Raw genomic sequence first — 16,606 nt, forward strand, 5'->3', positions numbered from 1 at the left:
CTCTGTACATTATTGGTAGTTTTGGTTGGAGTTGTCCTTTAGATGTTTAACTCTGTTGTTTTTCCCCCCAGCTATGAGGGACTGAGGAATGACAGCCCACTATGCTGGGACTTATAGTGCCCTAGAATGTGGAGGACTGAGAAATCCTCAGTCCCTCACAGAGGGCACTACAAGTTCCAGAATAGCAGGCTGCCATGCCTTAGTCCCCACAGAGGGCACTAGCAGGCAGTAGTTCCTCAGTCCCCTACAGAGAGCAGTACAAGTCCAAGCATAGCAGGCTTCCATTCCTCAGGAAGGAATGGCAGTGCACTATATTGGAATTTACAGTGCCCTCTGTGGGGACTCAGGTATGGCAGCCTTCTGCAGTGGGATTTGTTGTGCCCTAGACTGTGGCGGACTGAGGAAGGGAAGTGTAAGGGGGTCTCTGGAAACTCTGATGCAAGGGGGAGCTTTGGTGACCACAGAGTTCCCTTTTACACCACAGTCCCTAGCTTTCCCCCTCAAATCAGAGTTCCCAGAACTCTCCTTACATCAGTCTCCAGCATTCCCCCTTAAATCAGGGTTTTCAGAACTCCCCTTACTTCAGAGTCCCCAAAATTCCTCCTAAATCAGGGTTCCCAGAAGTCTTCTTAGATCAGAGTCTTCAGAGTTCCCTCTTACAGTGTAAGGAGGGAACTCTGGAGACTCTGGTGTAAAGGGGGCTCTGTGAAATTTGATTTAAGAGGGAGACTCTAATATAAAGAGGAATTCTGTGGACTCTGATGTAAGGAGGAGATGCTGGGGGGAATCTGATTTAAAGGAGAACTCTTATGTAAGGGGGGACACTGAACTCTGATGTAAGGAGGGACTCAGGGAATCATGACCTATAGGCAAATGCTGGGGACTGTGATGTAAGAGCAGACATATATATATATATATATATATATATATATATATATATATATATACATACATACATACCCGATGTTTAATAATCTTTGATTAAAGAAGAATTGGTTAGAGAAAATTCTAGAAACTGTGAATTCATAGTACAAAGGTTAAGGCTCCTAATATATGCAATTTATACAGGTTATTTTTCCCATTATGGGCGTGAGTGGGGCCTCATGTCCAAGTTTTGCCTTAGGCCTCACAAGGCCTAGAGCCGCCTCTGCCGGCGGGCCTCCAGCTTACCTCAGCACCCCTTGCCATTACATACGTTCAGTGCTGGAGGTGGTGGAACTGCATTCTCCCGCATTTCCACTGAAAAAAAGCCCTGTGGGTGGTCTTGCATTTTCTATGGCTGGGAGGTTGTTTGTCCTCAGAGAACACTCAACTACACACTCCCAGCACTGACACCAAGCTGTCACCAACATCCCCTGGTCTCAGAGTAATAATCAGAAGGCAGGTGGACCAACTCCTGATCTGGGGAACACTGTGATTTGTCATCTGTCCCCCTTCCATTTCTCTACTGTGAGGAGAAAGAAATACATTGTTACTACATTTTCTGATGTCTTACAATCCAGCCTCCTCCATCGGTATCCATATCGCACAAGACAGCCAATGGTCGCCGGCCATCGGGGTAGATTATATACGATCCACTTAGGTGAAAGCCAATATCTTGCAGTTGCTTACAGCTTTTGGCACCTATAAAAAATATTATCTAAATATAAATAGCCTCCTGGTCACTCTACCTTAAAGGAGCTGTAAAGGCAAAAGGTTCTTTATTATAATTCATTCTATGCATTAGGATAAAAACCTTCTGTGTGAAGCAGCCTCCCTAGAACCCCCTAATACCTACCTGAGCCCCATCTCTGTCCAGCGATGTCCACAAGTCCCTCGGCCATCTAGGACGCAACCTCCTCATTGGCTAAGACATAGCCGTGGTGCCTTTGGCTCCCACGGCTGTCACTCAAAGTCAGTTAGCCAATCAGGAGAGGGAGGGGGCGGGATGGAACCGCAGCTCAGAGTCTGAATGGATACATGGAGCTGCAGCTCAGCTTGGGTGAACCCATAGCAAGCTGCTTGCTGTGGGGGCACTCAATAGGAGGGAAGGGCCAGGAGCAGCAATGAGGGCCCCGAGAAGAGGAGGATCCAGGCTAATCTGTGCAAAACCAACTGCACAGAGGAGGTAAGTATAATATGTTTTTATTTTAAAAAAAAAGAGACTTTACAATCACTTTAATACCTTTTTTTTCCCCTTAACCACTTGCCGACCGCCGCACGACTATCTACGTGGGCGGTCAGCCCCTCACAGGCAAAGTGACGTAGGTCTACGTCGCTCGCCTGTGAGGGTTTAGGGAGCGAGCGCGCGCCGCCGGAGGCGCGCTCCCGCTCCCGCGTGGTCACGGACCCCCCCGCGCGCGTGACCGGCGGACCCGATCGCCGCCGGCCACTCTGCGATCGGCGGGGGAGAGGGAGATAGTCAGGCAGCTTGTGTAAACAAGCTGCCTGTCATTCTCCTCTCTGTATGAGAGCTGATCACATGGATCTACTATGTAGATCCATTGATCACTCCTCATACAGTTGAAGCCACAGCCAATCACAGTTAGAATCACGCCCCTAGGGACACACACAGCCCCTCCCTCTCAAATAAAGTTAACCCCTTCACTACCAGTGCATTTTTACAGTAACAGTGCATATGTATAGCACTGATTACTGTAGAAATGTCACTGGTAACCCCAAAAGTGTCAAAAATGTCAGTCAAGGGTCCGATCTGTCCGCCGCAATGTCGCAGTACCGCAAAAAAAATCGCAGATCGCCGCCATTACGCGTTAAAAAAAAAAACAACAAAAATGACAAAAATCTTTACCTTTGTTAGTAAACGCAATAACTTTTGCGCAAACCAATCAAAATACGCTTTTTGCGATTTTTTTTACCAAACATAGGTAGCATAAAACAAATTGGCCGAAAATATTAAAAAATTTTGATTTTTACATTTTTTTTGGGGGGAATTTCATATAAAAAAAAGGGAAAAATATTGCTATTTTTGCAAAATTTACGCTCTTTTTTTGTTTATAGCGCGTGATCAAAAAATCGCACAGGTGATCAAATACCACCAAAAGAAAGCTCTGTTTGTGGGAAAAAAAGGACGCCAAATTCGTTTCGGTACAGCGTCGCACGACCGCGCAATTGTCCGTTAAAGTCACGCAGTGCCGAATCGCAAAATGCCCTCTGGTCGTTTAGCAGCCAAATCCTCCGGGGCTTAAGTGGTTAAAGTAGAACTATAGACAAAACTTTTTTCATTTGGCCCCCCATTATCTGTTTGAACTTTTGTCAACTTACTCCCACCATCGTAACCTCCACTCCTCAATTTCTAGTCTTCTGCGTGTCCCCCATTTTCCTACTCTGCCCCAAAACTCTAGAATTCACAAAGAAAATCAGAGTCATCTTCTCTAAACTCATTCAGATCAAATCTAAAAATGTTTTTTAGACAAGCCTTCACATAATTGTTTTATCCTTGTGTTCTTTTTTTTTTTTATTATCTTTGTACAGCATATTGAGAAGCTACCTTTAAAGGTGCTATATAAAATAACGTTTATTATTAATGGTTGTTTTAGAGAAGACTGAGATTCTGAACTCTGGTCATAAAGAGATTCATTAGGAGAGCATTCTGTAGGCACAGCTACTGTCAGTCCTCCTATATCCTAATGCATGGATAGTCATAATTCATTAACCACTTAAGGACCGCCCGCTGCAATTTTACTGCAGCAGGCTGGCCCTCCTGCGCGAACCGACTTAGGTATACATCGGTCTTGCGCCTGCAGCTAGGGGGCGAGCGCGTGCCACAGCCAGCGTGCTTCCGCCCTCACTCGGCAGCGGGGACTCCGCGATCGCTGCCCGCTGAGAGATAAGAATGGCCAGCTGTTGTAAAAACAGCTAATCGTTCTTCTCTCTGGAATGATCACAGAGCCTGTGATCCTTCTATATTGGATCACAGGTCTCTGTGATCATTTCACAAGCCCAACCCCCATACAGTTAGAATCACTCCCCTAGGCTTACATTTAACCCCTTATCACCCACTTCCCTGCCAATGGCATTATTACAGTAACAGTGCATATTTTTAGCTCTGATTACTGTAGTAATGTCACTGGTCCCCCCAAGAGTGTCAAAAATGTCAGATAGGGGTCTGATCTGTCCGCCGCAATGTCGCAGTCCCACTAAAAATTGCAGATCGCCGCCATTACTAGTAAAAAAAAACAAAAAAACAATAAAAATGACATAAATCTTTCCCGTAGTTAGTAGACACAATAACTTTTACGCAAACCAATCAAAATACGCTTATTGCGATTTTTTTACCAAAAATATGTAGCAGAAAACAAATTGGCCTAAAATGTAAAAAAATGTTGTTTTTTACATTTGGGGGGGGGGGGGGGGAATGTTATATAGCAGAATGTGAAAAATATTGTTTTTTTTTTTTTTCAGAATTGTCGCTCTTTTTTTGTTTATAGCGCAAAAAATAAAAATACCAGAGGTGATCAAATACCCCCAAAAGAAAGCTCTATTTGTGGGAAAAAAAGTACATCAATTTTATTTAGGTACAGCGTCGCACGACCGCGCAATTGTCCGTTAAAATAACGCAGTGCTGAATCGCAAAATATGGCCTGGTCATTAAGGGGGCAAATCCTTCCGGTCCAGAACTGGTTAATACATTTTACTTTCTTGCAATCATCACATCAGTCTTGACATCATGGAAGACATTATTATTATGTACTTACCATTAAATTCTTTTGGACACGAGACACCTTGGTCCCCTTTATCACCTTTAAACAAAAAAAAAAAAAAATCAGTCTACGGCCCTGCACTGCAAAAAAAACCCCCCAAAAAAACAGACAAAAATCCTTTTAAGACCTGGAATAACAGAAACTGAATTGGCTTGGCAAACAGCCTTGTAAGCAGATGTAGTTAGCTGGCTAGTCACTAGATGGCTCTGTTCCCCTTAGCAAAGAAGAAAGTTGGAAGCAAATAAAAGCTTTCCTTTTTGATAGAGCTTTCCTGCAGGGATGTTAGGGGGGAGTCAGCACCCATATACTGTATAGGCCAGGTAGGGAGGAGCACACAGTCTCTGGGGGCAAGTGAGCTAAACACCCCACACTTGTGCCAGCACACTTAAAAGTGAAGTATGGGAATTTTCTGGGAAATCTTACTTACCTACAGTAGATAAAAGCAGCATCGCTCCAATGCTGCATCTGTCCCCTGCTGGCTCTAAGACCGAGACTCGATCGATCAAACACTGCTGATCACTCAGAGCTCCCTGAGCATAGACCTGGTGCATGTCAGTCACTGGCTCTCTGCTCTGCCCCACTGCGCTCACTGGAGCGCTGGGCTGTGGAGGCGGCGGGAGCGGCCAGCTCAGGCTCTCAGTGGCTCAATGAGAGGCTTAGCTGGGTGCTAGTCCAGGTATGAGACGGCCTGGCTCTGTGATGTCAGTCAACAGTGCGCAGCGGGCTTCAGCTGTCTGCTGAATATGGGTCATAGGAGTGCAGAACGAACTGCGTGAACTGTGCAGAAATGAGTTTTGGCTTTACTTCTGCTTGAAGTCTTGGCAAGGGCAGAAGACCGGGTGGAGGCTGTAGACATTCTGTCCCTTAAGGAGGTGGGAATAGGGCAGATTGCAAAAGGCCTTTTAGACCAGGCTGGAGATTCCTGTATGAGGCTGCTTCCCTGGAGGGTTCTCAGGAGAGGTGTACCCACCTAGGAGGTGTCTACAGAGAACACAGTCCTGTGAGTTCTTATAACCATGGGCAGAGGAGAGACTGTTGGGGGATGGCTGTGGGACACTGCAATGCTTTCACTGTTAATTACTGCAGCTCATCCACTTTATGTGATTGACTGTGTATGTCAAGTGACTCCGGAGTTTATGTCCTTGTGATGTGATTGTCTCGCCATTCCCTAAACAACACCAGTAAAATGCAATGGAGCTACCTATTGTGTGGACATTCCTTCATCTGGATATAAAGGTTTATGGCGGTGAATGTCGTGAGGAGGCCTATGGTGAGGCGCAGGGTACAAGATAGAGTAGGGGTTGGCCTCAGTAGGTGGGATTGTGTTTTAGCAGGGCTGGTGTGGGGGTAAGGACTTGTGGCACCAAAATCAGCCAACCACAAAGCCCCTCTGAGAGGCTGGAGTTGGGCTTTAAGCTACAACTTCACCCCGTTTATTGCGAAATTATGGTCTAGCAAAAGGTTGCTTTATCTTATGTTTTGGGCCTTGGCTTCCTAGCAACTGTCTAGTCTCTTGAGTAGGGCTCAGAAGAAGAAGGCCTTAGAATTATGCTGCTAAATTAAATATACTAGAGAGTGACTGCAGGAGTGCAACTGTTTCTAGGTTCATGAGCCAACTGTCACAATCATAGATGCTCCATCCTCTAAATTTACCAGATGTGTGCACTCATCACATACTGGGGTTGATTTACTAAAACTGGAGAGTGCAGAATCTGTCTCAGCTGTGCATGGTAGCCCATCAGCTTCTAAGAATTAACCACTTCCTGCCCACGCTATAAGCGAAAGACAGTTACAAAAAAGGCTTACTTTGCCAGGAAGATGTCCTCCCATGATCGTGCTGCCGTACACCTCCTTTGGACACAGCTGATGACAGATCAGGGAAAAAGGCCAATCACAACGGCCTTTTACTACATGATCAGCTATGTCCATTGACAGGTAAACACAAAGTAAACACAAGCCGGTTATTGGAATTCTTTTCCTCATGCTGACAGTGTGAGGAGACAAGAGAGCCGCTGACCGGCTTGTGAGAAAGGGACATCTACATTGATTGATTATCAGTGTGCTTATTATCAGTGCAGTCCCAACAGTGCCCACCAGTGCTGCCAATCAGTGCCCACCAGTGCTGCCAATCAGTGCTCATCAGTGCTGCCAGTCAGTGCCCATCAGTGCCTCCACATCAGTATCACCTATTAGTTCTTCCCATCAGTGCCGCCTACCAGTACCCATTATTGCCACCCATAAGTTCTCATCAGTGCCGCCTACCAGTGCCACCTATCAGTGCCCTTCAGTGCTGCTAATCAGTGCCCATCAGCGCCACCTATTAGTGCCTATTAGTGCAGCCTATCAGTGCAGCCTCATCAGTATCACCTCATCAGTGCCCATCAGTGCAGCCTCATCAGTATCGCCTCATCAGTGCCCATCAGTGCAGCCTCATCAGCATACATCAGCGAAGGAGAAAAAATTACCTGTTTGCAAAATCTTATAACAAATTATAAAATATTTTTTTTTTATTTCAAGATTTTCTGTAATTTTTCGTTTGTTTAGCAAAAAATAAAAAAAATCAGTGGTGCATTTATACCCCCAAAAGAAAGCTCTATTTTAAAAAAAAAAAAACAAATGCTACAAAAATGTATTATGGATACAGTGAAGCATGACTGCGCAATTGTCATTCAAAGAGCTGAAGCTGAAAATTGGCCTGGGCAGGAAGGAGGTGAAAGTGCCCAAGAGGCAAGTGATTAAGCTATGACAAAAAAAAAAAAACTGGAAGTTGATTGGCTGCCATGCAGAGCTGCACCAGACTTTGCACTCTCCAATTTTAGTAAATCTACCCCACTGTCACGTATAGCTCGGTCTACTGGCTCACCAGTAACCCAGATGTTCTGAGCTGATATGTAATTAAAGAGGAACTAAACCCTCCTGTCCTCTATAGCCAGGGAAGCTGCCATCTTGGCCTCTGATGTTCTGTTGCCATGGTGCTACACTAGTGACTAGTTATCACACCAGCCATTTCACGGTCTGACAGTTCAGTTGAGATCACAAGCAAATGTGACCGTTATTCACAGCATGTCTTGAATAGTTTGGGAAACAATTAAATCGATGGGTTTATTTATGCGTTAAGGGGGAAAATTTAGGATGATTTCTGAAAATGACAACGTACATTTTTACATTTTTATAAAACTGGAGAGTTATTTCATAAATGGGCTGGGGATGTAGAAATCATCTTTTAACATGCACACCTCTGGGTCCTGGTATCCCTGTAGGTCCTCTTTGTCCTGTAAAAAAAAAAATATATTTTCAAATAAACAACTGATATGGGTAAAGGTGACAAAATAAGTGGAAAACACTAGTGCATAACTGCAGGAAATGTAACAGTCCCTGGAACTAGGAGGTGACTGGCCATAGTTATAACCTTCCCCGCCAACACCCGATCCTCCGCCCGCATTCACCAACTGTGTGCTCGTATTGTGTAAGCTGGCCTTAGTAGCTTTTCGAACAAATGTTCGCACAGACACTTGTATGAAAAAAATTCTCAATACATTTGATAAATAGACAAATGCCGTTCTAAATTACTTCAAAATTTCAGATGGTTTTAATATTCAGTTTTCGAATGAATGGACTTCCCAAACAAAGATCATACTATTAGAATTTCGTGCATAAAAAAATTTAAAAAAATGTCATCCTGCTCCTTCGAATGTTCCTGTTACTGCAGTTGAAAATGTCGATTTGACCCCACTATTCATTAGAAAATCAAAGCGTTTTAAAAATGAAAAATCTCAAACGGAATTCTACTAGTGTATGGCCAGCTTAAAAATCAACATTATCTTTTCTTTACATCTCTTCCTTCTCTTATCTCCTGATAGAGTCCCAAACAGGTTTTTCTAAAGTGGAAGTAACCCCTCCTATCTTTTTCAGCCAAGGAAGCTGCCATCTTGGCCTCTGTTTGATCTTCGACTGCCATGATGCTGCTCATGTGATCAGTTATGACACCAGCCATTGGATGGTTTGACAATTTGGTTGAGAGCACAACCAATGTGACAGTTACATTCCTGGCACGTACCGGAAGTGTAATTATTTTTGAAACTGTTAAATCGATGGGTTTACTTTAATTGGCTTTGGGTGCAGGCGCTGGCATCTTAGGTAAGGGAAACTGGCAGTGAAGCTTTACAGCTGGTTTCCTACTGTGCATGCGTGAGCCGCGCTGTGCTTTGTGAATGGTCCCGCAATCTTCTGGGACCCATATCTGCCTCAGACATCTGCAGGGGGGAAGAAGGAGGGGGCCGAACATCCTTGTAGATAGCCACGGTGATCTGACCTGAAAGTGGGAACAGGTACCTGTTGAAACCAGGTGCCTGCTTCCCCCTCCCCTCCAAAAAGTGCCAAATGTGGCAGTGAAGAGGGGGAGGGTGCACACAAGCAGAACTTCTTCTTTTGGGTGAAGTTCTGCTTTCAGATGAACCTATGCTTTTTCCTTGCACGGTAAAGAAGTAGGTTCACTTAATTGCCCCCCACATCCAACTGCATATGCTTACTATCCCGCTGCTCCCTTCATAACCAAAAGCAAAGTACTTGAAAAGCTTTGTGTGAGCTCCAAGTTGCTCAGAGCTTACATAATTCTAAGATTGGTCCCTCCGGCAATACTGGCAATAGGCCTCTCGTTTGAAGATGAGTGAAAGAGTCACATACTTCTTCACAGTGGTCACTGTTCTGTTTAATATACAGGTGCATCTCATAAAAATAGAATATCATCAAAAAGTTAATTTATTTCAGTAATTCAATTCAAAAAGTGAAACTCGTATTACTCTTTCGTTCATTGACGGACACAGCTTCATATCTTCTTGACCCTTGGGTTTATGCTGCCCCCTACAGGAGTAGGACACTAGGTGGAAAAAAGTTTGACTACGCCTATAGGGCAGTCCCAGGGGGTATACTCCCACTTCCTGCTATAGGTCTTCAGTTTTTTTTGCTTGGGGTAAGCGCCTAGTTCCTTGCTGGGATCTCTGGTCCTAGCATTTTTTTCCTTTTGAAACAGATTTTTTTCTTCTTTTATTATTGTCTGTATCTGTGAGAACTACAATCAATTTGGTTCCTGTAAGAACTACAGTCAATTGCCAGCCTGGGCAACAGACTAGATAGCCTAGATCCTTACGGTCTTCCCAGTCTGGTCAGTGAGCGCGACCTGACCTTAGCTCCGCGCTAGGTTGGCCACAACATAGCCCCACTGGACGGGGGCTGGCTGGCAAGTTAAATGCCTCATGAGGACGCATAGCCCTGGTCACGACCCTCGTCACGATCTGTGTTGCTCTGAGGAAGAGGCTAGAACTCGAAACGCGTCAGCCGTCATCTCATCGGTTATGGACGATTATATGGACTAAACCCGGACATTTGAGCAATCTAGCTTGATATGATATACTTTTATCTACGTCTGTGAGTAGCCATTTTTTAATGTTACATAATAAAGCCTTGTATTGAGGATAATGCGCTAGGTCGGTGCGCCCTTTTTTGTTTTCTTTGCTTTTAGTACCGGTGGACTACCCCAGTCCGATATGGGCAGCAAGACCCTAGCCATCTGAGAAGCCAGTTGTCAGTCCCGTGAGGAGTGTGGTCGAGGGGTTTGGATACCAAGCGCAGGAGAAGGGTGGTCACACCTTATTGTTTTTTGGTCTTTCAGGATGGTTGGACCCCCCGGGTTCCCCTCCATCCCCCCAGCCCCTCTAAACAGTCACAGTGGGTGGATCCGGGCAATTGCGGCTGGGCCTCCACTGAAATTCAGGGTGAGCTTAGTATATAGCGGCCCTACTGGGTCTGTGTCCACGCACTTGGAGTGCTCTGACAGTGAGGATGTTTCCTCTTTTACTGCATATGCACAGGAAAAGGCGCTGGTGGATGCACTTATTGTATCGGTGCATGAAACTTTAAGCATGGGGGGATGCAGCTGCTGCTGCGTGAGAGGCGCCATTCCCCTTGGGGCTCACATATCCTCTAAAGCAGCAAAGGTATTCCCTTTTTCCCTTTTCTTCTACTGTGACAAAATTGTGAGTCAGTGAAGTTGTTCTAAACACAATATGGCGGTGCCTAAGCGTTTCGATAGACGGTATCCCTTGAGGAGTCTCTGTTGAATACATGGGCAATCCCACCTGTGGTGGACTGTCAGATCTCCAGGCTGAATAAATCCACCCTAATTCCGGTGAAAGAGTCTACGGTTTTAAAAATTATTTTTGACAAGAGACGCAAGACTTTGATTCGCCACATGTTTACTGTGGCCGGTTCAATCCTTAGGCCGATGTTCACCATAGCATTGGTGTCCCTGACTTTCTCGAGTGGGCAAAGCTTTTGTGCCAGGATCTGGAGGGGGAACAGATTCCTCCTGCCTTTGCGGAGCTGACAGACTAGTTGGCCCAGAGGTTGCAGTTTGTCTGTGATAGCTCTCTGGATGCGGCTCCCTTAGTCTCTGGACTGCCCGTGACAGCAATGATCCTTCGGTGCATGATATGGTAAAAATGCTGGTCTGCGGACCAGACTTTCCAGAATGCCTTATGTGATCTTCTCTTTGTGGGGAATCGACTGTTCGGAGCCCCCCTGGAAAGATCTCTGGAGGTTCCAAGAGGACCTGGTCTGGTATGCTGAGAGCGAGTCCTTCCAGACCTGCAGACAAACACCTCTTCTGCCTGAAGGGGCGCCCTCACCTGTATCTGGGGTGGGAGAGGACGTCTTCGCTTCTTTCAGGACCCGTGGAGCTCCCTGATTCAAGACAAGTGGGTCCACGAGCTGAGTCGCTCTGGCTACAAGTTTTCGGCCTTCTCCTCCAGAGAGGTTTTTTCCTTCCAGCCTGCGTTTATCCCCAAACTACCTGCGAGGTCTCTTCGGGGTGGTGCAAGACTTGCTACTACAAGAGGTGATTGTTCTTGTCTCAGAATCGGAACGTTTGTTTCATGGGTTTTATTCAAATATGTTTGCAGGTCCCAGGAAGGAAAGTAAGGTACATCCAATCTTGGACCTCAAGCTCTGAGCTGCTTTGTGCGGGTACAGATGTTTTTAATGGAGTCCATTCGTACGGTAGTGGCATCCCTACATCAGAGGGATCTTCTGGCCTCTATCAATATCAAGGACGTTTACCTTCATATTCCTGATATATGTCGGTCATCCGCGCTTCCTCTGCTTGCAGTTGGCAAGGAGCATTATCAAGAGGTCTCACCTCAACCCCTCGGGTTTTCGCAAGTGTTGGCCCCGGTGTTGGCATTGTTGCGCCAGCGGGGGATTGCGGTAATGGAGTACCTGGATGATCTTCTTCTGCGAGCAGAGTCTCCGACTGCTCTGAAGGACAACCGGGAGATTACCGTGTGGACTCTTCAGGAGTTCAGTTGGAAATTTAATTTCCAGGTATTGGCTCTGGTTATGTCCACCAAGTTGGACAATCTGGGTCTGTTCTAGACTAGGCCTCAGCCAGAGTGTTCCTCCCATTGAACGAGTTTAAAAAAATCTGTCCACACAAGACCTCTGCAAGGAGAGATTCTTGCCATGTCGGGCAAGGATCCACAGTCTCTAGACAATCTGATCCTGTTGAGCCGGGGTATGAGAGGGTCCCTGATTCAGTGGCTTCGCACTCCAGCACTTCAATAGGGTAAATCTTCCTTCCCCTGTACTGGACGATGGTCACCACGGATACCAGCCTGTCCGAGTGGGGTGATGCTTTTTGGCATGGATCGTGCTCAGGGGGTCTGGACTATGGAAGAATCCAGACTACTGATCGATACACTAGACATTTCCTCTGGAGGTTTTTCATCAGTTTTGTCTCCAGTGGGGAACTCCCGAGGTTGTCCTTTTGGCCTCTGGTCTCAACAGGAAGGTGCTTGGGTTTGTGGCACAGTCTCTGGATCCTCTAGCTGATGCCACAGACATACTGCTGGCTTATTTGGGACCGGTATTGTCTAATAGACGTCTTTCCTCTTCTAGAACTTCTGCCAAGACTCCTGTGTAGGCTTGAGGCAGAAGGGAATACAGCCATCCTAGTGGCTCCAGACCGGCCTCACCGGTCTTGGAATGCAGATCTGATACGGTTGGTCGTCAATGCTCCTTAAAAACTTCCTCTTAGAGGAGATCTGTTGGCTCAAGGGCCACTCTTCCATCTTGCTTTCCAGTCTCTGGCTTTAACAGCTTGGCTGTCGGAAGCCAGGTGCTGAAGGCTAGAGGGTTGTCTGAATCAGTGATTCTCACGCTGCTGCAGGTAAGTAAATCTACCTCTAGGTATATTTACCATTGTGTTTGAAGAGTGTACTTTGCAGATGTGAATCTCTTGGGGTTTAACCCCGCTCCTTTTCGGTGATTCGGAATTTGGCTTTCCTCCAATGAGGTGTGGAGCAGCGCCTGGCCTCGGGTACCATCAAGGGCCAGGTATGGCCTTGGAGGTTTTCTTTCATCGTCCTTTGGCTACACTTACTGTGGTTCGCACCTTTGTTCAGGGGGTTCCCCAGTGCGGTCTCCATTGCCCTTGTGGGATCTCAACTTGGTGCTGTCAGTTCTTCAGTAACCACCGTTGGAAAATATTCACGAGATTCCTCTACTTACTTTGTCCCAGAAGGCAGCCTTCCTGGTGGCTTTTTCTTTTGCATGAAGGGTGTCGGAGCTGGCAGCTTGTCTTGTCGTTCACCTTACTTGGTGGTTCACAGAGATAAAGTGGTGCTTCAGCCCTGAAAGTTGTTCCTTCCTAAAGTTGTCTCTGGTTTCCCTTTAAATAAAGGCTTTGTGTCCTAAGCCTAAGCACCCTAAAGAGATTGCCTTAGATTCTTTGGATGTGGTTCGGGCAATCAGGGTGTACCTGGCAGCGACTGAGTCGTTCCAAAAATCGGATTCCCTATTTGTCCTTATGTAAAGGGCTGTCTGCCTGATCCATTTCCAAATGGATTAGGCAGACAGTGGTGCAGACCTATTCCATTAAGGGCCAGGATCCTCCTTTCCTTGTTGAGGTGCATTCTACAAGGGTGCTTAGTGCCTCTTAGGCCTTCCATCATCAGGTGTCAGTGGTGCAGGTTTGCAAGGCGGCCACCTGGTCGTCCATGCACACTTTCACAAAATTTTATAAGTTGGATTTGTTAGCATCTGCGGATGCTTCCTTTGGCCTCTGTTGGAAAGGATTAGTCTGCTTTAAGGGTGTACTTTTTTGTCAGGTGAGCTCAAGTTGTTCCTGATTGAGCTCCTGTTTTACCTGGTTGGCCATGTTTAGCTTTGGGAACTGTTTATTGTTGTGTTCTTCCCACCCCTCATGTTGACACTGCTTTGGGATGTCCCAAGGGTCAAGAAGATATGGAGCTGTGTCCGTCAATGAATGAAATAGAAAACTGGATCTTTGTCTTACCGTAAAATCCTTTTCTCTGATGTTCATTGAGGGACACAGCACCTGCCCCTCTATTTAGTTGGGTTAGATGTTCTTCTGACACTGCTTGTTACAAAACTGAAGACCTATAGCAGGAAGTGGGAGTTTACCCCCTGGGACTGCCCTATAGGCATAGTCAAACGTTTTCCGGCTAGTGTCCTACTCCTGTAGGGGGCAGCATAAACCCAAGGGTCAAGAAGATATGGAGCTGTGTCCGTCAATGAACATCAGAGAAAAGGATTTTACGGTAAGACAAAAATCCAGTTATTTTATATAGATGCGTTACACACAGAGTGATACATTTCAAGCATTTCTTTATTTCAATTTTGATGATTAGCGCTTACAGCTAGTGAAAACCCAAAATTCAGCATCTCAGAAAATTTGAATATTACATAAGACCAATTAAAAAAAATGTTTTATGTTGGCTTACTGAAACTTATGTCCATGTACAGTATGGTATGCACTCAATACTTGGTTGGGGGCTCCTTTTGCATAAATTACTGCATCAATGCAGTGTGGTAGAGCTGCGCTGACATTGAATTTGATAAAACACAGTGGACCAACACCAGCAGATGACATGGCTCCTCAAAGCATCACAGACTATGAAAAATGTTGCATTTCATTTGGAAATCAAGGTCCCAGAGTCTGGAGGAAGAGTGGAGAGGTACAGAATCCAATCTGCATGAGGTCCAGGATTTGGGGAGCCATGTCATCAGCTGGTCTTGGTCCACTGTGTTTTATCAAGTCCAAAGATAGTGCAGCCTTCTAGCAGGAAATTCTAGAGCATGCTGATTTCATTTTTCAGCCGGACTTGGCACCTGCCGACATTGCCAAAAGTACCAATACCTGGTTTAATGATCATGGTTTCACTATGCTTGATTGACCAGCAAACTCGCCTGGCCTAAACCCCGTAGAGAATCCGTGAGGTATTATTGTTCTGTCTCTACGACAGAGAACTAAACCTTCCTGCTCCATAAACTTCAGATACCATATTTTTTTATCTCAAATTTATTAGAACAAGCCAGGTGAAATTTTTAAGCTCTCTCAGGGGTGATGGCGAGAGATTGAGGAAACATGCCTTGCTGCCCTGCTGTATCTTCTCAAAATAGTGGCTGATTCATTTCCGGTAGAAATCACCCCAGAATGCCCCGGGTCCTAACAACTTTATTAACACATTCTTAGAGTTTACAATATGTACTACTGCAGAACAGCTGAAGCTATACCAGAAAAGAACAGTAGGTGGCACCTGCGCTCTGCATATAACTAGCTTGTGTGAATCAAGAAAACCCAACAGGTTATTTTAAACAACATAAAAAAAGTATACTGAATAGAAGTCTGGTGGACAGAACAATTATCAAGAGGAAGATGAGAGACACCAGACCCAACAATGCAGATGATCTTAAAGCCGCTATGAAAGCAACCTGGGCTTCCATAACACCTCAGCAGTGCCACAGGTTGATCGCTTTCATGCCACTCCGCATTGATCCAGTAATTAATGCAGCTCCGACCAAGTATTGAGTGCATATTATACTGTACATAAACATACTTTTCAATAAGCCAACATTTCTTTATTAAAAATCCTTTTTTTTTTTTTTTTATTGGTCTTGTGTATTATTCTAAGAGATACTGATTTTTTGGTGTTCACTAGCTGTAAGCCATAATCATCAAAATTAAAAGAAAGAAATGCTTGAAATATATCACTCTGTGCATAATGCATCTATATTGAATATATGAGTTTCACTTTTTGAATTGAATTACTGAAATGAATGAACTTTTTGATGATATTTTAATTTTATGAGAAGCACCTGTATGTCTTTATAGTCTGTGTATGAATTTTGAAGAAAGAAATGTTTTTTGTTACCTTGTGGCCCAGGAAGCCCCGATGCTCCCTTTTCTCCAGTATCTCCCTTTTCGCCTAAAAAAAGAAAATGATTAAAAAAAAAAAATATCATAAGGGTACATATGTGCAAAGGGCCGTGTTTTCATGCACCAGATGCACAGGTGTTCCATGCATCCGCGTGCAGACAGTCCCATTCATGTCTATTGCACCACATCAGCTTCACAGAAAGCCGCTGCATTCCAAAAGACATGAATGGGACTGCCTGCACGCTGATGCACAAAACACCTGTGCTTTCAATGCAGACCTGTGCAACCCATGCAGGCAAACATAAACTTAAAACCTTAGAAAAACAATTCTAGAAAAGACATTATACATTCCCTTTTATACTAGAAACTATGGAATTGATTTACTTAAGGCAAATAGGCTGTTCACTATCCAAGGGAAGTTGCACTTTGCAAATGTATTTTCCACAGAGCTTAACGAATATGGTGAAATTTCACTTCACAAAGAATACCCAATCACATGCAAGGAAGAAAAAAAAAAAAGAAAAACAGCATTTTTGCTTGCACATGATTGGATGATGGCAGTAAGAAGGGCTTCATCCCATTTACTGAGCTCTGGGGAAAACTCCCTTGTAAAGTGCAACTTTCCTTGCAAAGGGAACAGTCTATTTGCTTTTAGTAAATCAACTCCTATCTA

The 16,606-nt window shown here is 45.0% G+C and overlaps 1 protein-coding gene across 1 annotated transcript in view; it reads right to left on the minus strand.

Annotated features, from left to right (window-relative positions):
- LOC309560585 (ficolin-2-like) overlaps window positions 1-16,606 on the minus strand; it is a gene marked incomplete at its 5' end in the record, with an annotated part of 135,957 nt that overhangs the window by 18,248 nt on the left and 101,103 nt on the right. The window contains 3 exons of the mRNA XM_082264214.1: window positions 1,496-1,623; window positions 4,695-4,739; window positions 7,937-7,972. Coding sequence (XP_082120340.1) covers window positions 1,496-1,623; window positions 4,695-4,739; window positions 7,937-7,972 — 209 coding nt within the window. The remainder of the gene's footprint in view (window positions 1-1,495; window positions 1,624-4,694; window positions 4,740-7,936; window positions 7,973-16,606) is intronic.

Source organism: Pelophylax lessonae (genome assembly GCF_965119305.1).
Source record: "Pelophylax lessonae genome assembly, chromosome: 7".
Lineage (NCBI taxonomy): Eukaryota > Metazoa > Chordata > Amphibia > Anura > Ranidae > Pelophylax > Pelophylax lessonae.